The following is a 26,969-nucleotide window of genomic DNA, read 5'->3' as shown; positions in this document are numbered from 1 at the left end:
GCTGTTTTGGAGATCACCTCGCTGCGCTTCAGCGGGCATGAACCTCCAAAGTGATAGAAACAATGACACATCCAACACGGTGACTAAGAGAGGGAAGGGTGGAGGTGAGACGGAGGGCAGGGAGAGAGAGAGAGGGATGTGATGGAATAATCAAACATGATTCATCACCGTTCAAACTCTCAGATGGTCCAGAAACTGAAGATGTGACTAATGCACATGTAAAACTAGTGCCTGAATACTGATCTATGACAACACCTACATTAACAGATCTACGTACAGTCTGTCACTATAGTTACACGGTCACACAGGACACAAATTAAAGGAAAACATTTGATAAATTAGTGGAGAAACACAGGACACAAGGAGTCACTACATTCTTTGATGAGAGTGAGTCAAATGGTGTTGCATAACAGTCAACAGATCTAATCCCAGTTGAACACCTATGGGAGATGGAGATTCTATTGGAGATGATCAATGATGGTTTTTCCTTTAATTTGTCACCCGTCTGTATGTTCACACACAAGTCTGTACATACATGTATATGCGTTTCTGTTGCAGGGGGGCGCTGTAACCACTGACCCTGTCTACCTTGACAGAATTCCCTCATATTAATGACATCACATCATTAACTCAGGTCTATGACTCCCATCCAACCATCTACAGAAATGACGGGCATGCAGAGTGACGGGGGAAGAAGAAACGTTGGTTGGCACTGTCACCTCACAGCAAGAAGGTCCTGGGTTTGATTCCCAGGTGGAGCAGTGCCTTTCTGCAAGTTTTCCTCGAGCTTGCATGGATTTTCTCTGGGTGCTCTAGTTTCCCCCTCCATCAAAAACATTTATGTTAGGGTGTTTTCTCTTGTCAGTACCCCTGATCAAGGTGCTGGCCTAGAACTGGAGTTGGTCCCTGGTTGCTGCACAGTGGCTGCCCTCTGCTTTTAGTAGTAAGATGGGTTAAATGCAGAAACTGACAGTAAATTTGACCTTCACCTTTACATAAACCCAGAATCATATTTTAAATTCTATACTCTTTGCAGTGAGAGGTCAACTGATATATTAGAGGATCGATATTATCAGCTGGCTATTAGTGCTATTAAACAATTAAAAGTTTTAAAAACATACAACCCCAGTTACAAAAAAGTTGGGATGTCTTGTAAAATGTAAATAAAAACAGAATGCAATGATTTGCAAAAGCTTTAAACCTCTATTCGATTGAATAAGGTACAAAGACTGGCTTACTTAACTGTTTTGTGCAAATATACACTCATTCTGAATTTGATGCCTGCAACATGTTCCAGAAAAAAAGAGAAATTCTTTCTCATTCTTGCTTGATATATGACTTCAGGTGCTCAACAGTCTGTGCTTCATAATGCACCACACATTTTATAGATAGGCCAGTCTAGAACCTGAACCCTTTTACTACGAAGCCACACTGTTGTAACAGGATGTGTCTTGGCTTTGTCTTGCTGAAATGAGCAGAGGCATCTCTGAAAATGACATCATCTGGATGGCAGCACATGTTCCAAAGTTTATCAGTTTGGACATTATATACCTTTGTCTTTGTTATGTATTCAAATGAATATAGGTCAAAAAGTATTTGCAAATCATTGCATTCTTTTTTATTTATGTTTTACACAATGTCCCAACTTTTTTGGAATTGGTGTTTGTATTTTTGTAAGAAATTCATTATCCATTGGAAGCTAGTTTACTGTATGGCATGTATTTCTGTCTGACCTTTGTGTCAGCTCTCACAAGTCCATCCCTGAGTTAACAAAAGGAAAATGCCAATAATATAAAATATGTTCTGCCTGGGCCAACAAAGCATTAGCTCATGTTCTTCCAGTTGTTTGCTATCTGCCGCTTGAGGTGCGAGATCATAGGAAAAATCCTCTCAAGCCTGTCACAGGAGGCCCTGTGGCCCTGTAACATGCTGTTTTGTGCGCTATTCCTCTGGTACCTCCACAGTAGTCTGAATGTTGATCGGTATCTCTCATCAGTCTGCGGTGCTCCTTCATTCATACAATGTGTGACTCACAGTTGCCTCTCTGAAGCTACATTTTGTTCTCAAAGATTTGCTGCAGTTCAAGTAGTGCTATCATTCATATTTGCAATGTACAGGAAACAATAAATAACAATGACAGCTGATAGCAGAGGTAGTTTGAGCATTTCAGACGTCATGTTTCTACTTCAGTTGATTTTATTCAGATGCCGTTTCAGAGGATGGAAGATGGTTTAATGGCACATGTTCTTCCATAAGTTCAGCTCGGGCGGTGCTGACCTCTTCCCGCACAATACACTGACGATGAGTTCACACCATGTTGTCGTCAGCGTTGATGAACAGGGAGGACCTAATCAAAACAAACGATGAGGATTTTCCTGTCACACGCCTGTTGCCTTTCACGGATACGCACTTAATTGGCGACAAGTGCGTTTTAATTTGATAAAAGTTAAAGGGGCTGTCGTCATGTTTGGTGTCTTTAATCTTTAATAAGTGAACTGTTTTGCTGGGACTTTTTAATAGTAAATAAATATCTTCCATGTAGACAAACTGTAACCTAAGAGCATGGTTATCTCACGCTGTACAAATGTCATTCTCTGATAGTGGATTTACAACTTTCAGTTTTGTGGAGAGTTTAGTGGAGTGTATTGGTATTGGAGTGATCACTGACACGCAATTTGCTATTAGTTGCAGTATTAAAAGCCCAATAATGAAATACTAACTGAACAGCCCATTAAGTATGGACCTATAATACACCAAAACTACAGTTACAATTAAGTAAATTTTGGTTTAAAACATTTTTTAAGTATTTATACAAGAGTATGTTAATTTGCTTCACAAGAAAGATGATCAAATAAATTTAGCAACACTGATACAATATTTAGATGGAAGAGGTGTGCCTTGTAACCAATTTATTTTAATTTAATTTATGCATGTAGGAACAAAAGGACTATGAATATGGAAAAGTAAAGATGGATAATAAAATGTAACAGAGAATGACCATTTTAACTTCATAAACTGGAGAAATTAAACAACAGTTCATAATAATGTGTGCTGTTCCTGTTCATTTTTGTGTCATGCACAGTTCACAGCCTCATAACAAACATGGTTGCAATGGTGACAGAAAACATTTTACAAAAGTCAGTTATACATCAGTTACTACAAAAACATCATGACATCACGATCAAAAACTCAGTTAAGTTTAATAGCTCTTTCCAGAGCTTTCAAACAGATCTCACAGTCCTCGCTAGCAGATGCATCCGTTGACATGCAAGTACTTAAAAATAATGGGTGGACCTTGATTTGGGATTGTTCTGTCAAATTAATTAAAAAAGTTTGTCTGCACCCTACAAATAGCATTTGTTATAGCTTTTAACAACATTACATTATTGTATGTTATTTCCACATATAATAATAATCATAATTGACAAAATAGTGCTTTGTCAAATCTTTCCTTGAAGAAATTGCACTCGTCAAACATTTTGGCAATAAAAAAACAGTGCAAAATAAAGAAATAAAAATAAAAAAATAAAAAAATAATAATAACACAAAAGGAGAACAAGAATACTAAAGGCACATACACAGGCAACAAATGCATTTAGTTATCATGGATTTCTTGTTGTTACTAGATTTAATAGATTTTATGTACTGTTGAAAATCGTTGTAAAAGATGGTAAAAAAAAAAAAAAAGGAAAAAAAAGAGGCTTTTGGCCAGTAAACTTTCATTTATGTAGAATTTGGTCAGGATAATCAACAAATGTATGACATATGCCTTTTCCTCAAATAATGCTTCATCGTTACACTGTTGGGTGGACTGTCCCTTTAATAAGCACTGAGTAAACCCCGCCTCTTTTCTACTTCCTCCTTGGTAGCATCAGACTCAACAAATCAAAACACGATACAATGATTGCCCGCTAAGTTTCGTCAGTCCCACGTCATCGGCAATCGTCTACGTTGGCCTGGCTGTAGATTTCGGTTAGTGCTGTGTTGTTGTGTAGCTATCAAAAACATCAAATCATGCCCGGTGAGACAGCCGTTGAAATAATGTCTTTACCGTGAATACAGGCACTCAGAGTGATCCTTTTAAACGCGTGCGCAGACCGATAACGTAGCTGTCCGTGTGAGCAGTAGTTTAAACAGGGTACTGAGGAGTGTTGTTGTGCTGAGCCGAGGCCTTGTCGCAAACCCAACCGCTCACAAAGTCTCAAATAACCAACCGTCCGGGATTTCATGTTGAAGTCGTCAGGGTTTTTGGTTAGAATTCAGTGTTTTCCCGTCGGAAGATGGAAACTGATAAATTCAACTATGTTTACAGCTGTGACTTGGACATCAACGTTCAACTTAAGATGTAAGTTTTGGACTTAAGTGCTTCGCTTTTGGTCAAGCAGTGTAACTAATCTATCTTGTGACTTGACAGGATGCTGCTATGTTTGCTATGTGTGTGTATGTGCGTGTGTGTGGGGATGTTTAACTATAGTAGTGGGGTCCAAAACCCGGGAGCCCACTATACTTACGGGGTCTGAGCAGCTTTTTTAGTTTAGTTTATAGCTGAGGTTCAATAGATGTGCATGCAATTATACAAAAACATAACACATAACAATACATACAATGCAACATAAAAACATAGCATAAGAAAACACACAGTACAGATATGTTATGGAAATGTTCTTACAGTCGTCGTTTCCGTGAATGTTTCACAATCATACATTTCTTAATCTCACATCTGTATTTAAACTATCGTATTTATATATTACATTACATATTATACTATAAGGCATATCAAAAATTATATTACATATTGTGATATAATCGTACTATATACAATATTAACACCAATAATAATAATGATTACAATAGTAATGACCTTAACAGCGACAGTTGAGGTCAGGGCTGGGCAATATATGGATATTCTCTTGTATCGTGATATGAGACCAGATATTGTGATAGATTTTAGATACTGTTATATTGTGATATGACATAAGTGTTTTCTTTTCCTGGGTTTAAAGGCTGCATTACTGTAAAGCGATGTCATTTTCTGAACTTCAACTGTTCTGGCTTTTCTGTGATTTGCCTTTACCCACTTAATCACCATTTCCACATTACTTGAAGATTATTTATCAAAAAATCTCATTGGGTTAATATTTTGTGTAAGAACCAATAGTCATCCTACAATATTGTCACAATATCAAGGTATTTGTTAAAAAATATTGTGATTTTTACTCATTTTATCACCTTAGCCCTGCTTCCATCCCATGGAGCACACAATATGTAATCAGTCACAACCTACATGATCAATAATTATCAATATCAACCAGTATGAAACTTAGCTATTGTGATAGGTTTTTCAGCTATATTGCCCTGGCCTAATTGAGATTAAAGGGCTGTTTTAGGGTTAAGACTTGTTTTTATGACAGTTATCAATGACAAAGTTCTTGTCCTGATGAGACAGTACTAACAATGTATATTAACGTACTAAACTGAATCCAAGTATTTGACTGAAGTTGACTAACATTTTACCATTACTGTAGTTTGTTATAGAATGTTTATTTTCATCACCAGGGAATCCATTGGTCAGGACCCTTGATCTAAGTTGCCTCTGTGTTAAAATCATGTGCACAGCTCATGAGTCTAATTATCACATTATAATGATCTAATTAATTAAGCTACTGTGAACTGTGTCCAACTTTCAACAACCTCTCATCTGACTCACAGTCAGTGTCACAGTGTCAATTTTAATTAAATACATATTAATCACCTTTATTCATCCTGTCATACTAGTTGTAGTGTTTACACTATATGCTAGTGGGGGTTTTTTTTCACATTAAGGGCGAAAGGAAAGATCAGACCTTGTAAAAAATATGGAAGAAAACTTCAGATTTAGGAATTTATGGATATATGTTGCTACCTAGTTGTTGATTTGTTTTCATATTTGTATTTTTCTTTCTCTGTCATCACAGTTTCTAGTCTTTATAATTTTAAGAATTAAAATAATTTTGAAATTAAAGCCCTGTCTATAAAGGTGAATTCTGAGAACACATTATAAAAAACACCAACCTTCCAAGAAACAGTTTGCAAAATTTGACTTATTTGTGAGACAACAAGTTGGTACAATCTGTATGTTTTCTCTTCTTTCCTCTTTCAGAGGCAGTTTAGAGGGAAAGAGAGAGCAGAAGAGCTACAAAGCCCTGCTCGAAGACCCGATGCTGCGGTTCTCTGGCCTCTACCAGGAGAACTGCTCAGACCTGTATGTCACCTGTCAGGTGTTTGCTGAAGGAAAACCTCTCGCTCTGCCTGTTCGCACCTCGTACAAAGCCTTCAGCACACGTTGGAAGTGAGTATTAATTTATATCCTGACCACCATTTTATAAAAAGTAAATTTGCAACTTAATTCATTCATTCACCTTTACAATTGTTTATTCATACAACTTTTCTGTTATTTAAGTCTTTTTTGCCATTTAGCCTCAAATTAGAAGCAGAAATGCAGCACGAATGTCTGTCTGTCCTTTTTCTTAAACATTTTTCAGTCACTTCTTGACATTAAATGAAGCAGACATTCCCACAAAATTACATAAAACATCTTTGTAATCTTCTGATAATTAGGCTCTAATAATCTTCCTTTAAATATGTCCTGTATTTTTACTTTTTCAGAGCTGAAAAGGCATAAAACCCCACAACATTAGGAAATCCTTTTTCCTGTAGCCTGTAACATTTCAGTTCCTCCTTCTTCTTACTTTCTATCCTATTCTCTCATTGTGATCTCTCCTGCTGTCCTGTGCAGCTGGAATGAGTGGCTGCGACTACCAGTCAAGTACCCAGACCTCCCCCAAAGTGCCCAGGTTGCTCTCACTGTGTGGGACATCTATGGGCCCGGCAGAGCCGTCCCTGTTGGGGGAACCACTGTCACCCTGTTTGGGAAATATGGGTGAGTCTAAGCTTTGTTACTGATACAAGAAAACGATGCTTTTGCTGAAGTAGTTAGAACAAACACATCATGAAGGCAACAAGAGCACACAAAATCAAATAAAGACCCTTGGTGAAATTTTAAAATCACCTCCTCCTGTCCTCTTCTAGTATGTTCCGGCAAGGGATGCATGACCTGAAGGTCTGGCCAGGTGTAGAGGGAGATGGAGGAGAGCCCACCACCACACCAGGACGCACCAGCAGCAGTCTGACAGAGGACCAGATGGGCAGACTGGCCAAGGTACAGTACTAAATGTGTGTGAACAGAAGACCAGGGCAGAGGATGGGTGAGAGAGGGAATTGTATTGGTGCAGAATATGAGGAGGACAGGATAGGACTGAAGAGAAGCTGAGACAAAGTTGGGTGAAAGAGATAGAGTGGAGGTTGAACAAAAAACGTTGTATGTGTGAATGTTAGATAAAGAAGAGAAACCCTCCGATACATGTCTAAACCATCATTTGTTCCAGGGCCCTGACCTGGAGGTACTCAGTGATGTGAGTACAAGTGGAGGAGTTAATGTTGGCAATGTAGAATGTTTGTGTTTGTGTGTATATAAGAAGAAGACCTTGGTCCAAATATATTTGCAAATAAATTTCAGTGTCAACTTTTCATATTTTAACAACAATATGTCAGGGAAGTTCATGTTAAATAAATTTCCTTCATCCATTAAACACACAATATGTACTATTGATGTGTGGATCAGCTCCAAGTTCAATCTGCATGTACGCATAAATCATCCACCCACCCAAACTTATTATTTTCTCCAGTGCACCCACCTCTCTACTCATCTCTGTCAGCTTTATTATCTACGAAATTATGTTGAGTGGTGCAAGCTGATTTCTTCTTTGTGTGTTGTTGATGTGTGAGTGTTTTCTTTGACAATATACTTAAATGATTGGCGAGGCGGCTCTCAGTTTCGTTTCCATGTGCACCGCAATGTCACTACAGCAATTATCTTTAATATTTCAACAGAAAGTCTTGACATCTTTCCAGGTGATTTTTTAAGTTGTGTGTTCTGTTGAAGTATCCGCGTTGTCTTTAAGATTTACTTTAATGATTGATGATTACTTTTAAACAGTAAAACTAAATACTGTAGTTAGAAACCTGACACAGGACAGAGGAAACTCTCCAGTTTCTCACCTACATTTAGTCACGTTGCAGACTTCGTTCCTCACCCTCGTACTCGACCTGTCCCGTGTTTTCCCAGCAGTTACAGCAACAAGCAACCAGAAGGTGACATGCCATTACCTTGAATAAATTACGGACTTCTCACTTCATTCAGTGCACTATCTAATACATTTGGACCCAGGTTTTGGTGTGAACACCTGTCTGTCAAGGTCTATGGCTGTGTTCTTGAAAGCATCACACACAGTGGTTGTTAAGTTTCCTGCTGTTGCCATATTTTAGTGTATTTTGTGTAAGTGTGTGTGCATGTTTTTCTTGTTTATGTGGACACAAGAAAATGATGTTTGTCAACTTGTTGCAGCTTTTTGGACCATTCTGGGAATTCATTTCATTATCTGTTTGGATTGTTTTTTAACATTTAATTCCTAAGATAGATTCATCTATTATTACTTTTTTTTAAATACATTCTGATTGCAGTTGACTTAATCATTTCTCAAGTTGTTTTTCTAGGCTGCTACCAGTTCATATGTTGTTTTAAAGAGTGATACTAATTCTAACCAGCTGAGTTGTGGGCTTCCTGCTCATGGCCAAATGTGTGCTTACATTCCCGACACCCACACTGACTGATGAGTGGATTGGCTGCTGAGAGTGTGACCGGAGATGCTGGATTGGCTGCTGGCACTGGATTTGTGCATGATTGGTCGAGCTGTTTGCACATCAGCCACCATGCTGTGACCAGTTCTGCTGCCACAGAACCTTAACCTCAGATTTTATTTTTTATATTTCGTATTTTAATATTTTTCTTCTTCTTGTTTTTCTACCCTCTTTCTTCCTCCCTTTCTCTCTCCATCCAGCTGACAAAGGCCCATCGACAGGGCCACATGGTGAAGGTTGACTGGCTGGACCGTTTGACCTTCAGAGAGATTGAGATGATCAACGAGGTGAGTTGGTTTAGCTGGACCTTCTTTGTTCCTGTAGTCAAAAATGTCAAATGGATTGCTGATGAATCCCACTGATGTTGCTGATCCCCTGACTTTTCCTCTGGTGCCACTATTATGTTGTGGTTTTAAGTGAAAAGTTTGACCAACTATTGGATGGATTACCATAAAATTTCCTTCAGACATTCATGTTCCCCTCAGGATAAATTCTTTTAACTTTGGTAAACCCTTTATTTTTCATTTAGAAATACTTTGGTTTATGAACAAATACCAAACATAACATAACATAACAGTGAGTCAAACGACTCACTGTTATGTTTCAGCTCATTGTTTAGCTGTCTGACTGTAACGTTACTGGTTCACTCTTACTGCTCTCATAGTGTCATTTTCAGCAGCTGCAGGCAGCTGTTCTTAGTGAAGAAGCTCTAAAAATCCACTGTACACTACACACCCAACACCAAACAGCAGGCAGACAAAGTTAGTGACTGGCTGGTGAACATGAACAACAAAGAGAATGCAAGAAAAAGAAATCCAAACTGGACAGAAGATGAGAGTATTATTCTCCTTGAAGAATCTAGAAAGCACAGGCACATAATCCCAAGTAAATTTAACTAAGCAGCCATAAGAAAGACACACAAGCAGACGACGTAGCAAGAAGAAACTGATAGAATCCACATGAGAAATCTGCTGTGAACAAACTCTCGATAAAGTCATGACTAACTGTTGTCATTTGTCATCTACACATAATAGTCTTTTACTAATTATTTGTTTCCTTCATGCATGTTTCTGCAGAGTGAGAAACGCAGCTCTAACTTCATGTACCTCATGGTGGAGTTTCCTCGTGTCAAAACAAATGACAAGGAGTACAGCATTGTCTATTACGAGAAGGTATTTTATAAGCACATAACAAGGTGCATTTTACCTTGTATGATATCAATATACAGGTCACTGTCTGTTGTATGACAGTGGAAAAAGTGCCAGCTGATTGGTGAATGTACTTTGTCCCCGCCCAGGATGGAGATGACGCATCACCCGTCCTCACCAGCTGCGACATTGTCAAAGTTCCTGATCCACAGATGGGGATGGTGAGAGGGCACACACGCACAAATAGACTTAAATTGTAGAACAAAGTTTGCAACATATTCCAATTCATGGTCTCTCTACAGGAGAACCTGGTTGAGAGCAAGCATCACAAACTGGCTCGTAGCCTCCGCAGTGGACCCTCAGATCACGACCTGAAGCCCAACGCTGCTACTCGGGACCAGCTGAATGTAAGTAACTAGCGGCACAGTCGGTTCATTGAAGTGAGGTTGTGTGACGTTCTTATCCATAGTCAGTGTATTACCAACAGTAGATGGCAGTTAACACACCCCTAGTTTGGAGAAGCAGCAGGAGTGCTGGTGTAGGAAGCGAAGCAATATACTGCTGTGGACAGGGTCAGCAATCAAACATATTTTAGCCTCTTAAAAAGGGTCCACCTAAAAAAAAATCAAAATCAGTTTAAGTGCACACTGTATTTAAAATATTTTCACCACTTTATGTTGCCATCAGACAACCTCTTAGATGGGGAACCGTCGTTATATAAGCCAGAAATTGCTGTGTCAAAAGCCACCGGACTCCATTGGCATAAACAGTCTTTTTACCTCACAGAACATTGGAGTTGCTGTTCTAAAAATTATATTTGTTTAAGAGTACACTATCTATTTCACAGCTTTACTTTGCTGTCAGACAACTTTTTCTGACCCAAAGCTGTCATATATAAGCCAAATATTGCCCTCTCTTGCTCAACCAGACTACAATGACAAAAACAGTCATTTTATTTCACAGAAAACTGCAGCTGCTGGTCTGCTGCTGCCTTGATCTGTTAGTTTGTTTGCATTATTGTGTGACTTTGGTGTTTTAAAAGGTTACTTAGGATCCACCAAAGTCATACAACAACACAAACAAGTTAACAGATTGAGGCAGCGACAGATCAGCATCTCCCATGTTCTGCAAGCTAAAATTACTGATTTTTTCCAGTGGAGTCGATACAGGACTACAGTAGCTGTAAAACTGATCACGAGTCAGTATGAAACCATGTTTTGCATTGACATTTCAAAAACCTGGTCAGTATCATGTGAAATTAATTTAAACATGATGCTGAGTGCCTCATCATTTATTCAATAACAGCAGAAGATATATCCAATCTACTTCATTTATATAAGAGAAAACTAGTATTTAATAAAAATGTGTGCTCAGTGGAAATATTTACATGTGCTTTGAATGTAATTCAGCTCAGTACCAGAACGAACTGTTACACATAAATATTCAAGGATCATTTCTGTGGCTTTTCTGCTCAGCTGAAGCTCTTTGATTTCTAGGATCAAAGAAGGATTTCAAGGCATTTCAACTTGCAGATAAAGCTGTTATTTATTAAAGTGCATACAGCTGTGTTCTTTTCCAAGTCAAAGTGCCTCCATTGTGGTCACTATCAATAGATTATCCTAGATGTCAGATGTCACACACTTCATACGTTTCTGCCTTTCATAGCTGAATATCAAAGCACATATTCTACATAGTGCTCCTTAATACCCATCAGTTTTTTATTACCATGTCTGTGTTTGTAGTAAGTGTAAATCACTAAAATTGATTTGATATGCGTGTGTGTGTCTGTGTGCACCAACAGATCATCGTGAGCTACCCTCCAACCAAGCAGCTGAGCTCTGAAGAACAGGACCTGGTGTGGAAGTTCAGATACTACCTCACCACACAGGAGAAGGTGAGTGTTTTTGTCACCTAAGACTACTCAGGTTTCTATCTCAACCTTCAAAGACTCAAACCGCACATTTTCACTGCTTCCTCCTCCTCCTCCTCTCACCACAGGCCCTGACGAAGTTCCTCAAGTGTGTGAACTGGGATCTGCCCCAGGAGGCCAAGCAGGCTCTGGAGCTGCTGGGGAAGTGGAGGCCGATGGATGTGGAGGACTCCCTGGAGCTGCTGTCCTCACAGTTCACCAACCCCACAGTAAGACGCTACGCTGTGGCACGCCTGCAGCAAGCAGACGATGAGGTAGGCATAAGAGGATGGAGAACGGTCAGGAGGAGTGTATATTTGTGTGGGTGGAGGAGGATGACTCTATGTGTGTGTATAAATCTTTTTGAAATGTTTTTTGGGCTCTTCTTCCAAAGTTCATTTGACACCATTAACAAAAAAAGTATGCTTATCACAAAATTATGAAGACTGTCCTTTTTAATTGCATTACTTTGACAGAAAATATCCTTAAAGGGATAGTTCATGTGATATGAAGTGGGGTCTTATGTGTTAGTCATTGTATTAATTACAGTAGACAGTGGTCAGCCAGTTAAAAGAAGCAGAGATGAGTTCACCTTTTTTAGGTGGACCTTTAAAAAATAAACTTTGGTTGCTGACCCTTTCTACAGCAGTACATTTCTTAGCTTCCTACACCAATATTCCTCTCTGCCTCTCCAAACTGGGGGCGTCGACCAGCATCTACTGTAGGTTATACACTGACTATCAATGTTTACTTTATACAAGCCTACTTCAAATAATCCCAACTATCCCTTTAATAAGAAAAATGTAATGACTTTTTATGTTAATTAATTACACTTTGACAGAAAATATCCTGAAGATATTTGAGTTATTTAATGATAAACCTGAGCTTTAATTCCAAAATATGAAATACTTTGAAAAGAAGCCTTGTTGTACTATAAGCTTTATTATTCCCCTCTCCTCTTTGTAGGACCTGCTGATGTATCTTCTGCAGCTGGTCCAGGCGCTCAAGTATGAGAACTTCAGTGACATTCAGGGAGGCCTGGAGCCAGGCAGCAAGAGAGACAGCCAGGGGCTTTCAGATGACTCCACACTGGACAGGTCAGTACTCTGGCTGTGGATCATAAATAAGTCAACACTACTAGCAGTTTTGACAGGAGCGAGGCACATATGGAAGCTCTTTTGTGTGATGACTTGTAACTAAATCTAAATTTATCCCAGAAACTTCACTGTTTGGGAGAGTGCTCACTGCTCCACAGAATTTGATTATTTTTATTTCAGTAGGCGTAATGAACTCTTAGGGTGTTATGAGTTTACTGGCTCTGGCCAGGATGTCGAGCTGTCAGCTGGAGGCAGTGACTAAACATTACTTAACACACCGTCTCATAAGTTAAAGTTCACCTACATTTTTAATTGTTCTCTGACTATTTTTTTTAACTCTTTCTGTAGTTCTCAGATCTTGTCTGGCACATCTGGACCTTCCACTGCCCCACAGAAAGGCAAAGAAGGAGCAGACAGTGAAAATCTAGAGGTACGAAAAGACCAAAAGTCATAAAAAGAAAAAATCTGTCCCATGGGGGAAGACAGTTTTAATCAGTAATCAGACTGGTATTGACTTGTCATTGTGTCTCCATCTCTTTGCAGCAGGATTTGTGCACGTTTCTCATCTCTCGTGCTTGCAAGAACTCCACACTTGCCAACTATTTGTATTGGTGAGAAAAATTCAAAGCAGCTTAGTTACTGAAGATGTGTTTGTGTTGACACGTCTGTCAGTGAACCGTGTGCGTGTGTGTCTTCTTCAGGTATGTGATTGTGGAGTGTGAGGATCAGGACACACAGCAGAGAGATCCAAAGACCCACGAGATGTACCTGAACGTCATGAGGAGGTTCAGTCAGGCTTTACTCAAGGTCAGCACTCAGTACCGAACATTGCTTAAGTGTAACTGATGTTTATAGGTCAATATAATTTGGTCAGTATTTCAATAGAACAAATATGCAACAGGTAAAATAATTAAAACCAAAATTGAAGCTTAATAAGCTAATAAATATATTTCCCAAAATCGCAAACCATTTCTTTATTTTTTTTTTCCATTCTGATAAACATTTGCATTACACTAGAAAAAAGAGAGCCACTGTTTTTACCCTTTCCCTACTAATGCCTACACTTCCTGTTCCCTGCAGGGTGATAAGAGTGTGAGGGTGATGCGGTCGCTGTTGGCTGCCCAGCAGACATTTGTAGACAGACTGGTGCAGCTGATGAAAGCCGTGCAAAGAGAAAGTGGAAATCGCAAGAAGAAGGTAACAACAGAACACCTGCAGATGCAAAAAAGAATTTAATTCATAATTCTACTAAAATAACACATGATACAAAAAGAATAATTTTCTTCCGCAGTGTTGGCCCTCACATGGACACACGCTTTCTCATTCACACATACAGCATGCACCATGTTTTTATTAATACTTGTGGTTACTGTAACAGTATGAACACAGTCATCTTGATTGGTTTGCGTTAAGAACAGCATCTCTCCCTGTGTGTGTGCAGACGGAGCGGCTGCAGGCTCTGCTGGCCGACAACGAGAAAGTGAATCTTTCAGAGATCGAGCCGATTCCTCTTCCTCTGGAGCCTCAGATCAGAATCAGAGGCATCGTCCCTGAGACAGCCACACTCTTCAAGGTACGGAAGAAATAACTTAAATCCTTTAATAATATTCTCATCTTTTTTGCCACTGAATGATCCTTAAATACAAAGACAAGTATGATATCCAAGACACTACTGCACTGCTCTGATTTTACATTTAACTAATTTTTTAATGGTTCCCCTCAAGTAAAAGCAATATCTGTTGTGACACATCATTCACGAGTCTTTTCCCTCTGTGTCAGAGTGCTCTGATGCCAGCCAAGCTGATCTTCAAGGCTGAGGATGGAGCCATGTACCCAGTTATCTTCAAACATGGAGATGACCTGAGACAGGATCAGCTCATCCTGCAGATCATCTCGCTCATGGACAAAGTAAGAATATGCTTCTGTGTGCTGGTTTATGGATGGGGAATGAATGTGCTTGTTTTTTTAATTTTAATTTCATCAGACCACCAGACACTTGAGCTGAATTTATCTCTTTAGGTTTTCTTTTCTTCCATAAAAATCTTTCAAGCCTACAAGATAATTCTTTCTTTTACAGTACCCTAATTACTAAGTATTTACACAGCAGAAATATGGTAAATTATTGTAGGATAAATAAGTGATAGCAGTAAAAACTACAGTTGAAATACAAGTTCTAGAGTTTGTGAGGTAAACAGAATGGAGAAAATTAATGATAATATTGTTGATCATGCAGTTACAGCACTGTGATCTTTGGATCCAAGAATTGCTTCCCTGTCCTTGTAATACTGAAGGTCCAACACAGTATTTCTTGAAGATTTATGATAATTGTTGCTTCCCTTACTGTTTTTATAATGGTGTCTAATATAATATGTGGTGTTTTAGCTGTTGAGAAAGGAGAATTTGGACCTGAAGTTGACACCTTACAAAGTATTGGCCACCAGCACCAAACACGGTAAGAGCTCCTGACAATAATGTGTAACTCTGTTTGAGAGAAAGTAGGCTCAATCGTCCTGTCTAAACAAAAATAATGATATTCCTGTTCCAGGCTTTATGCAGTTTGTTCAGTCTGTCCCTGTCGCTGAAGTCCTGGCTACTGAAGGCAACATCCAGGTGAACAATCAGGACACTTCTTACATGTAGTTTTAGTTAACACAGAACATGATCTGCCCTTTTAATCACATCATGTATTTCAACAGAGTTTCTTCAGGAAGCACGCACCGAGTGAAAAAGGTCCGTACGGCATCAGCTCAGAGGTGATGGACACCTATGTGAAGAGCTGTGGTGAGTTAGTTTGCGTCCGTTTCAACAGATAACCTGTTGCTCTGTTCTACCTGCTGTCTAATCTGCGTTGTCTCTCTCCCTGCGTCCTTCCAGCTGGTTACTGCGTCATCACATACATCCTGGGAGTAGGAGACAGACACTTGGACAATCTGCTACTGACAAAGACAGGTGAGGCAGACATTTTTTTTACAGATGCTCTGTTATTAACATCCTAGTTAATGGAACAGTTTCAGAATGTCATCTCTTCATCCAGGGAAGCTCTTCCACATCGACTTCGGCTACATCCTGGGTCGGGACCCCAAACCGCTGCCTCCACCCATGAAGCTCAGCAAAGAGATGGTGGAGGGGATGGGAGGCATGCAGAGCGAGCAGTACCAGGAGTTCAGGAAGCAGTGCTACACTGCCTTCCTTCACCTCAGGAGGTAAAACACACCAAACAAGTAAATACACTAGCAGACAGAAATAAACAGATTTGTGGTTTAAAGACACCATACCAGTAGTTTAGACTATTTTAAATGGTCACCAACCTTTTTTAAAAGCATTCAATTGATTTTCTACCTTTTTTGCTGCTGTTGCTATCAAATTTTGACAGAAGAGCATGGAAATAAATTTGACTTTAAAGGTCCAATGTGTTATTGGGACTTTTAGCATGTTTTTTTTTTCCAGAATTACAGCCATATTATTAATAGCTTTATTCAATATTGAATACAAAATAATCACCAATAATTCATTTAGATTTTTTTTTTAAATATACAGACAACTACACATGATACTGACAAAAAGCCAGGATATACCAGCTAATCTAATTATGATTCATAAGTATGTTTTAATTAGTCTATAATATATAGACTAAAATAAGAATTTACAGCTTACAGATGGTGCAGCTTCTCTTCCACAGAGTCTGCCATATTTCTGCAGTAGCTCAGGATGGACAAACTAAACACTAGCTCTAGATATGGCCTTTTGTGAGTTTCATGGTCACCGTAGTCTGTCCTATATGCTTGGAAGGGGAGGTTTGATATAGGTAGCTAATCAAAGCAAACATTTACTCAGCTTCAGTTTTCAGTCATTGGACTGTTATTCAGAATACACATTTGTGGGCTTTTAGAAACTTGATGTCCAAGATTTTAAAGTTTATTTAAAAAAAAAATAAAGACCACTAAATGTGTGCTGTGATGAATTATCTGTCACCTGACTTTCATATTTAACTGACATGAATTAAAACCAAAGACTGAAATCAATCTAAAAGCTGGCAGACAGTAATGAGTAAAGTGTAGTCAATTTGTATCTGATGACCTGAACACAGTCAGCAAAAATCTCCAACTCCAGTCCTTTTCAGAAACATCACTTATACTATAATACACTCTCACACATATTTAATCATTGACATAAAATATCCTTCCTCTCTCCCTTTAGATACTCCAACCTGATCCTGAATCTTTTCTCTCTCATGGTGGATGCCAATATCCCTGACATCGCTCTGGAGCCTGACAAAACCGTTAAGAAGGTAAATGTGTTGTTCCTGGGAAAACAACCCCAACTTCACAAATACAGCAGATGTTTTTTTTTTTTCCATTGATGGATGTTTAATTTTCAGGGTATTTGAGATGGAGCCAAGTAGTAACACTGGCTTGAATAATATTAAATAATGTTCCTCTGATTGGGTGTATGTCTGATTGTTCTTTGCCTTCAGGTACAGGACAAGTTCAGATTGGACCTGTCGGACGAGGAGGCGGTACATTACATGCAGAGTCTGATTGATGAGAGTGTGGGTGCTCTGTTTGCTGCTGTGGTCGAGCAGATACACAAGTTTGCTCAGGTACGTGTACTTAAACACACCAGGTAATTACAAAAAAAAGTGTTTCTGGACTTTAAAAGAATTGTGGAAGCACAGTGTAAGGACCAGGCTGGCTTTGTTGAATAATTTAGTCTCCATTTTGTATGATTTGTGTTCACTTACATCACTGCTGCCCATTTAATATGACATCAGTCATAAGATGATCAATCAGATTGGAAAGAAAAGTAGGTTTATCCTTTTTTTCCCAACTGCAGTTTCTCATCAGAAAATCTAAACTCACCACAACTTTGAAAAATAGTCAACAATACAAGAAAAAATGAATTAACAGGCTAAAAACATGCTGTACCCGCACTGGCGACGTGTTAAAAAGTTAATTTCTTTCTATTCTGTTAAATCTTCAAGTATCTGATCTGTTCCTGTTTCTCTTCAGTACTGGCGCAGATGAGCGGAGCAGAAAAACTGCAGCGAAGAGGCTGAACTGGATCACACTTGTGCAGCAGGAACACACGATCATACGGCTCTGACCCGACTGACACCGTGCGCGTGCGTGTGTGGGTGTGTGTGTGTGTGTGTGTGTGTGTGTGAGGATGAAAGAAACTCAATGACACTGTTAACAAGGCCAAGAATGCACTGCCAACCTTTACTGCAAGATGGCTAAACAAGGGCATGGATGTCTTTGTTTGCTCATGTATATATAATGTATATTAATTATTAAATGAATGAATGAACTGTATGGCCAAATAAAAGATTGTTCATACAAGTGAACGTACTCACTGCTTGTGTTTTTTTTTTTTTTTTACACTCAAGTGTACTTCTAAAGCAGTGTGTATTTTTCATATTTTTAGCCCAAAAAAGTGCTGCTATGCAGTTTTCATGGCGCGCAACATGTTTCTTAATTGACCATTGCTGACCATCTGTGGACGGTCGAGTGTCGACGCTGGGGGTAGAAACAAGTCGAACCCCCAGAGGGTTGGTGAGTCACCAAGTGAGTGACTAAGCATTTCCTGCCAGACACAAAAAGACATGAAAGTCAAGTCAGTTTGTGTGATTTAAGCACAAAGCTATACATTTCCTACTTACTTTTCTGTAATTAAGCTAAGGAAAAAGAGCAAAAGTGCACAGCATCTAAAGTCACGCCTACCGATGCAGGTTTTAAATTAGACACCTGCAGCTTACAACACTGGTCTGAAGTCTACATTTTTCATTCATTAGAGGCTAATAGGAGAAATGAATTTGCACGTAATGATCAGACTATTATCAGTAACAGCTGAGTGTCATAAACTCGGCAAGGAAAAAGACCAACTAATTTATTCAGAAGCTCGGCATTATATTTATTTATTTTTTTATTACCACTATTGCCATAACAGTGTAAAACACAACTAAATTTAAGCATCCAGCACTGTCAACAGTTATTTTTAATCTCATGTAAATATAGGAAAACCATGCTGCCCTTTTAAAGCAGAGAGCAGTAACTAACTGCTGGCAAACCTTTAACACCGTTTTACCCAACAAATCATTGCCATAACTTCTACCTAAAATGCAAACACTGTTTTTAGATCATCTTTACCAACTACATCTACTCAGAGAAACTGCAATACCCAACAACAAAATGTGCTCTCAGAGTTTTCTTATACATTTTAACTAGTTTGTGTGATACAGTCAGCTTAAGTTTGATTATTATTTGTAGTTCATGGCTTATATAGGAATCTGTCTGTCATGGTGCAACTACATTAATTACCATTTAATGCATTTAAATATGGGATTTAAATGCAGCTTATCTACCAAATCACATGAAATTCTCTTAGAGAAAAAATAGATGGCAGCTACTGAGATCTGCTAAGCTAGTTAGCAATTGATTTGGTTGCTGATTTTAATTATGTGGAATTACAAACTGATAACCAAAATGTTAAGCTAATCAAAATGGATATTCTTCATTCACAGATAACTAGGAGAGAATCAATAACTACCTAAACTTATAATTTTAGCTAAGGTTAGCCATGGGTATTTCACAAGCTGTCTTTACATTAGGAAGTTAGCTGTTTTTTTGTGGCAGAGACTGCAGTCTGGGCAACGAGACATGGCCAGAATGTGTAAACACACAGCCAAAGTTAAGATACTTGTTAATATAGTAAAACGGAGGTAACAAGTAATAACTAACTTTTTTGACTGAATATGTAGTTACTGCGTTTTACTTTTGTAGGGCACCATGGTTTAACCTTAGTACACTTTTACCATTCCGTGGTGAGATAAGATTTTTGGTTACATACATGATTTTTTATCAGCTTTTATTAGTAGTTGCACACAGTTTTGGCATAAACTTTCTCCTCCCTGTCATCAATACAAAAGGTTGGTTTTATGCACACAAATCATGGTAGAAATTAGAAAGAAACAAGCCTAATACGGTCACCTCAAAAATCAGTGATAACCCCAAGACGGTGCATTCAAAGTACCCACACACAGCCAGAGGATATGTTCAAAAAAAATATTGCAAATAGCAGAAAATAAAATAAAAACCACTTCTGGATGCTGGAGGGAACAGCAGCTTGCTTCTTGTGTAGTCAGGTGCTCATTCACACAAGCCAGCTTCTTGCTCCACATTAATCATCCCAACACAATGTAAGCACTGTGCTTATTAATAACAGCCATGTACGTGGCTTGGACAACCCCCCCAAGGTCACTGTGGACTCTGGAAAAGGTAGAAAAGGAAACAAACAATGCTGGACGGCCAAACCCCAAGGGCTCCCCAATGTTGCGGAAAGAATGCAACACCAGCAAAACAGAAGGCAGAAAAGCGAGATTTCAAGATGTTCCTTGTTTTAATGCAGGAGGCAAAATGAGGTGTCAGTCACGGGTAAGAGGCAGCGATGGGGCAACTGTGAGTCAGAAATATTTCGGAGCAATGAATGGTATAAAAAAAAGCCTATCCTCTGTTATCAGAGGAGCTGTTGGCTGCATGTGGGGGGTCAGGACGTTTTCTTAGTTCTTGTTTATGAAGCTCATGGTTTGGACTGAACTGCTGAGTGTCACTGGACCTCAGCACAGAAGGCAGAGGGGGAAGAACCACAACCAGATTTAGATTTTTCACTGAATACGCAGAAAAACAGCTCCTTTTGGACTTGTCAGATAAACTATCTCTGCTTCATTGATAATCCTCACTCACCAGTCAATTCTCTGACCCTCTTCATGCAGCACTCTGACTCATATCAGTCTCTGACAAGCGCTCAGAGCCAGGAGAACGAGCTTTTACGCTTAAAATTGGGCATCACGTCCCATTTTTATCACTTAATGAAAGACTTGCATGGTAGAGGTCATCTGGTGGCTTACAATGAGAAATTTAATTTTGTGTCATGACCTTTGTCTCACATCTTCTTCATTCATCTTCCTAGTAATGGACTCCATTCAAGTCCAAGGTCCTCAAGGAGTGATTGTCAAAAGGTCAGGATAGTTTCTTCAGGTGCTGGATCCATTAACTTGTCCAAAGACACAAGTACAGGTACAGGTAGGGAGAAGAACCACAGATTTTGCTCTGGCGCTCTGACTTCAATGTGCTGAACGTCTGATGACCGGCATACATGGATTGACCACACTGCTGCCACAAGTACCATAAGGTGCTTTCCCTCTGTGGAAAGAACGTGAACTTATTTTCTCAAGTAGCTGTTACAGTTTCTGAAAGTCCAAGTCTTCAAAATGTTTAGACATTTCTTTGTCTTATGTCATAAGACAAAAAAAAAGCTAATCCAAACTGGAAGCTGAGGAATGTTTGGCTTTTTAGCATGAACTTTAAATTATTAACTGATTAAAATAGTTGCCAATAGTTTGTTTTCAGGATAAGGAGTGGGCTTTTAGTCCAATGGGACATTTTTCAGGCTGTTGGGTTGTTGGACTGATGGGCAGTCCCCAAATATCCATCCATTTTCGACTGCTTATCTTGATCATGGCCAGCAAACTCAGCAAGGTAGCCAATCAGTCCCTTTTCTAGCCCCATAGATCAGGTCTTCATGGGGAATTCCAAAGCATTCCCAGTCCAGACGAGATCTGTAATCCTTGCAGTGTGTTCACCACAGAAGATCTCCACTGGGAAAATTCCTTGTATTGATAAGATCACGTAAATTTGGTTATTTAATTATTGCCAAGATATGATCTGAGCTGGACTTTGAACTTGAACTTTACTTTTTTATGTAGTAAGTCATGTACTTATTGAGTGATCTTGATACAGAACTTGCTCTTCCTCAGAATGTCCCATTACTTTTAATGCAAGGCTAGATTTCATCCAGACATTTCAAGTAGGTCACGCTTGCAGAGATATAGAAGTCTGGGCCTACAGACCCCCGCTGACACCTACCTTCATAGAGCAACACTCATGGTAAGATATCTCAGTCTTTTAGTCTTTCAGTCTCCGTTCGTCCCACATGTCTCCTCAGAAGACTGAGACACAGGGGGAATGCTGATCCCAGAGTCCAGGTGTCTCTCCAGCTCCATCCCACCGCTGTCCCAGTCCACTGCACCTGAGTTCGAGTCATGACAGAGAGGATCTCGGATGTAAGTGTTTTCAAGGGTCAAGGTCTGGTCCTGGTTGGAGGAGAGACTAGAGGAGGACTCCATGGAGATTTGGTCATCAGTAAGCTCCAAGTGGACATCGCAGGGGTCAACAGGGACCAGAGAAAGAGGGACTAAAGAGACTGGATCAGGAACGGACGCCTTAATGAAAGACAGATTGGTTCAGTTGTTTTTCAAGGAGGAATTGTACCAATGGTTTCTGAGAAGAGTAACAAACAAGTGGAGAAATAAAGCATAAGAAAATAAACCATACCGGAGTCTTGGGTTGATTTTCAGGGGCTGGTGCAGCTCGCCTTGGTCTTCTCAGAAACACAGTGAGAAGTGGAACAAGGAGCAGAGAAGTCAGTCCGATGCCCACACACACCACAGGCAGCAGCCCTGACAGACAGATTAGTGGATTGGGTTCAATACTTTTTAAGAGGTAAAAGAAAGGAAGTCTGTGCAAATTCCTGGAAATTCCTTAGCCTCTGAACTGGACAATAACCTATTAACCCCGGTGGTTCCCAACATTTTCATCTCTTAAAATGAAGCAACTTCCAACACTTCATCACACATTACAATGTCAATTTTTCCCTTCATGGTTGTTTTAGATTTTAAACATTAGCCAGAAACAAACCAGAATTTAACAAATTTAAAAAGGCAATGATTGGATAAGTCAGAGTACATTATTTCATTGTTAGTGGGACTGCCCAATTGTTCAGTTTCTGGACAAAGGTTTTGAAAATTCACTTCTACTGAGAAGGTTTTGATTTTGGTTTGGTTTGTTTATTTGTTGATTTGTTTGTCTGTTTGTCAGCAGGGTTCTGAAAAAACTACTGGCCCGATTTTCATGAAACTTGGTGGAAGTGTATACTATTGCCCAAAGGAAAATCATTATATTTTGGACAGGATCTGAATTACAGCTTTATCTCCTGTTTATTTTTAAGTAAAACATACCATAACCAAAATTTGAAAAACTTACAGATTCATAGATTTTTCACTGTCTCTCTCTGGTAAAACATTAATAATTCTCACTCCTTTGAGAAGATAATGATCTGAAGTCAAATTAATTTTTGTGTTTTTACTTGTTTGCTCATATAACAACATGTAACAACATGTAATATTTTTGTAAAATAAGGTGTTTTCATCACATTTTAAACAAAAAGTAATGAAAAGAGAATTTTGTGTAGCAGAACAATGCTTTTCCTTGTTTATATCCTATTAATCAACTGGCAACCCTTACATTTATCCTGTGACCCACTGGAGGGACTCAGGAACATTTAACTTATTTATGGGTACCGCCATTCTTTTGGATTAAAGGGAAACTAGACAACAACCTTGTTTAAAGACAATTCATGACCTTTGTATAAACTAAGGATTCCTCTCTGAGTGAGGCATGATGATCCATCACATCCTCTGTGCTCCTTTGTAACCCTCTTAAAGTTAAATTATGACCAAACTTAAGGGCACCTCAGGCAGACGCTAAAGGTCACGGCATGATTTAACAGCCTCAAGCTTAAAAAGTTAAAATTTGATCTTCCTCTCACCTGAGTTGGAAACAGTCTCAACACACTGAGGGTCAGATTTCGAGGAAGCAGCCATGGAGAAGGTCGGGAAGGAGAAGTTGGCCACGGCACAGTAGTTCTGACCAGGAGCCAAGCCGGAGAAGTCGACATAGGTCACCACCTCCTGGGTCCAAACCGTTCGGCTCTTCAAGAACACAGAACAGTGTTGAAGTGGTTTCAAAAGATATCATCACAATCTTATACAGAACCTCAGATATTTAAAGAAATAAGTGGATTTTAACTTTTTAACTTTTTAGCCATAGCTAGCTATATAACTTATGTTAATGTTTTTAGCCAGCTACCTAGCAATATAATGTTATGGTAACTTTTTTAGCTATCTACCAAACAATGTAATGTTTTGCAAACTTTTTAAGCTAGTTAGTTAACAATGTAATGTAAGGAATACAGAATAGTTTCATCCCTTATTTCATACTTGCTAGGTCTGACAGCAAAATTATTATTTTTATGTAGAGAGATGTCTTAATTTCAATTTGACTAAGCAAGCATCTCCATTCTGATTATTTAATTTTATTTTACATCATTAAACTTGTATTTACTACGGGGAGATTTGTTTTTAATTGTGTAACAGAGGTCTGCTGTATTTTAAATCTGCATATTTTCATTTTAAACCAAGTTTTGCTGAACTCTGATCAGAACTAATCTTAGATTAAATGAATCTTTGTTGGTGCAACCCAGTCTCAGTCTTTTAAAACTGAATCTCATTGTAGGTCTTTTGAAATAAGCATTATATTACAGGGGACAAACTTAAATGGTTTTAATTTGGGTTGAAATATCTCTGTAGTTTAATGACAGTACTGAAACAAGTCCATGCAACACTAGAAGCAATGAGCATCATCCAAGTATGAGTGTTTGCTTACTCAGTTTTTTCAGAAACATACAGAACAAATGACTTTGAGTTAAATAAGGATTCCCTTTTAGTATGAAGTTTTTCATTATTATTATTTTTTATAAGTATTTCAACCAGGCAAATAGCATGTCAGACCTGGTACTCAGAGTGATTGAGTTTGTTGTACAGAGTCACTGTCGTCCAGGGGTCAATGAGTTCAGAGACCGGGCAGCACCTCTCCAGAGAGCACCTCCTGTTGGCAGCACAGGGGAACTGCACCATCACCAACAACTGGTCGTCTTTCAAAGACACTGAGACAGAGGGAGGGCTGAAGGCTGGGGTAGTCAGAGGAAACAGAAATTGTTAATTAACTTAAACACTGATGTTATCTATTCTCACATATTACCCTTTAAAGCAGGCTTACGAATCAGTTCTCCTCATATTAGAGAGAATCTTTATACTTTCCATCACAGGAATTTAAGACTGTTGTATTACAGGAACTACAGTCTGTCACTTACTGAAGTCACTGTAGTCGAACTTGCGTGGCTTGATCCAGACAGTGGACCTGGGGCTGAGGTGGACACCGAGACGGATCATGTTGTAGAGCTCAAAGTTTGAGAAGGCCTGAGAGACGTCACAGCTACGGGACGAGACCCAAACGCACCATGGCACATCCTGCCAGGGGTCCCTGCATCAAGAGTGAAAACACACAGAAAATTAGAAATATTCTCCTTTTAAATCACTGGAAAGTCACTTGCACATGTTTTACATGCCTCAGCAGACCATTTTCTAAGATTTTAAAATTTTCTTAAAGATTACGACTCATAACAATGCAACAATATATGTAAGTGAAGACCCTGGAAATCATCCAACTTTTTTGTTTTTTATCTTCACAATCACTCATAAAACTATAAATGAAAGGATCATGTTGTCATATTTGTCATTAAGCTAGATAAGTCTCTAGATTCCTTTTCTGGAAATCAGCAAGAATTAAGTAAATAGGATCAAAACATTCTAGATTCATATGAATAGCTGGTAAAATAAGGTCTGGGTACTTGAAAGTGCTTGAATTTTGATTTTGAATTTTGAAAAGATGCCACAGGTGAACTTAAATGTAAAAACTGAATGAAATGTCTTGCATTTGCAGGTAACAAAGGGTGTGTGAGGTTACAGCACAACACACACAGACACACTCAGACACAGACAGGAGGACTTACCCCTGAGTCTTTGTTTGCACGGTGTAGGTGGTATTAGGACTGGCATGGGGACAATCCCACCGCAGGAGGCAGCCTAAATCCAGTGACTCCACTGCAGTGTAGCAGACTATCCCAGCCGACCCTGAAAGTTCGCACGAAACCCAAACACCAAAAATAGCACACACACACACAGATGCTCGTTGACCCTTTAAGTCTAATTGTCACAACTTTGTTAACACTTGGAATCAGTGGCTTCCTCAGAGGAGGGCATGGCTCAGGGAAACACCGGAAACAGCTAGAAAAATAAACTAAAAAACACTTTAACTGTGATATGATCTTCGGTACTCACCTCTGATGAGCAGGGCAACCATCACACACAACCCCACCAGAGCTCTCAACTGACCTGTGGTCTCCATGGGAAGCTGGTGACCTCTGAATCAAGTGCGCAGGACTGTGATAGTCTTAACAGCCTGTCTGCACAGTAGGTACTGGAGGTGACTGACTCCCGTTAAAGCAAGACAAATGCTCCTGTAAAGACATGCTGAGAAGAGCTGGAATAAGTTGCAGGGGAGGATGATAGACTGAGAGACAGCAGGAGCGTGGAAGGGGTGGAGTAGAGAGATAAGGATTTAATTGAAGGCCGGTGATTTTGTAAGAGAGAGGAAAGGCTGTAATCTGCTTACACGAGGAGTTTTGAGAGACTCAGACAGTTAGAAGCAGGACATAAAGTTATTTCATGATTGAAAGAAAAATATGTTAAATTGATGTTTTAGTCTGCTGTTCCTGTTTTACACGGGCCTTTTCTCTTCTGACCAGAAAATGCAAAACTATTGGGAGCATCAACCAAAAGTCCTCAAAACTAATTCATCCATCAAAATGAATATTATAAAGATTTTATCGAGTGGAAGGAGTTTGCACATGAAATGAAAATTAAAATTACAGATCCTGTCCTGTCAGTCATCTTCTTTTTTGTCTTTCCGGTTATTATTTTCTCTTGTCAAACTGGGATAAATGTTTCATAAAATGAGGACAATATTAACAAAAGAAACAGAGCAGAATTTTTTTTTTTGATTTTTGTTTTTCCTGTTTAAATGTCAACATGAACATGCTCACCATGACAATCGTAAGATGTGGATGCTGAGCAAGTATAACTTTTGTTCACCATCTTTGGTTAGCATGTTAGTGTGCTAGTGCATCTTAATGTAGACACGTGTTCGAGCAAGCTAAATGCTTATGTAAACAGGCTAACCAACAATGATTATGTTGAACATGTTGATGCTAACCAGTTTACCAAAACAGTTTTATATGTATATGCCAAACAGCTAAATGCTTATGTCAACATGCTAACATGATCAC

The 26,969-nt window shown here is 39.1% G+C and overlaps 2 protein-coding genes across 4 annotated transcripts; one reads left to right on the top strand and one right to left on the bottom strand.

Annotated features, from left to right (window-relative positions):
- The first annotated feature begins 3,943 nt into the window (after positions 1–3,943).
- pik3c3 (phosphatidylinositol 3-kinase, catalytic subunit type 3) lies at positions 3,944–18,234 on the top strand. 3 transcript variants are annotated; one of them, XM_084712292.1, is made up of 26 exons: positions 3,944–4,345; positions 6,140–6,328; positions 6,776–6,919; positions 7,069–7,198; positions 7,425–7,451; positions 8,937–9,023; positions 9,813–9,908; positions 10,034–10,105; positions 10,187–10,291; positions 11,686–11,778; positions 11,883–12,068; positions 12,760–12,890; positions 13,239–13,320; positions 13,437–13,501; positions 13,592–13,697; positions 13,971–14,087; positions 14,332–14,463; positions 14,670–14,798; positions 15,273–15,342; positions 15,436–15,500; positions 15,587–15,671; positions 15,765–15,839; positions 15,925–16,093; positions 17,088–17,178; positions 17,365–17,490; positions 17,900–18,234. In XM_084712292.1, exons 1-26 carry the CDS (start codon positions 4,281–4,283, stop codon positions 17,912–17,914), a joined length of 2,652 nt encoding a protein of 883 aa, XP_084568418.1. In that variant the 5' UTR covers positions 3,944–4,280; the 3' UTR covers positions 17,915–18,234. The 3 variants fall into 3 exon arrangements, with proteins under 3 accessions (XP_084568418.1, XP_084568417.1, XP_084568419.1); XM_084712291.1 differs by having other exon boundaries at positions 3,945–4,345; positions 13,434–13,501; XM_084712293.1 differs by lacking the exon at positions 7,425–7,451 and having other exon boundaries at positions 3,945–4,345; positions 13,434–13,501.
- Positions 18,235–21,911: 3,677 nt separating this feature from the next.
- On the bottom strand, positions 21,912–25,984 carry LOC146305780 (interferon lambda receptor 1). Its single transcript, XM_084712972.1, is given in 8 exon segments — positions 21,912–22,083; positions 22,086–22,167; positions 22,280–22,404; positions 23,553–23,715; positions 24,574–24,752; positions 24,936–25,105; positions 25,635–25,755; positions 25,963–25,984. Coding segments are annotated over 8 exon segments (891 nt in total). The 3' UTR covers positions 21,912–22,054.
- Positions 25,985–26,969: the final 985 nt, after the last annotated feature.

Source organism: Lutjanus erythropterus, chromosome 23, assembly GCF_056507025.1.
Source record: "Lutjanus erythropterus isolate fLutEry1 chromosome 23, fLutEry1.hap2, whole genome shotgun sequence".
Classification (NCBI taxonomy): Eukaryota; Metazoa; Chordata; class Actinopteri; order Lutjaniformes; family Lutjanidae; genus Lutjanus; species Lutjanus erythropterus.
The sequence above is the reverse complement of the archived record's forward strand: the minus strand, read 5'-3'. Positions and strand labels throughout refer to the sequence as shown.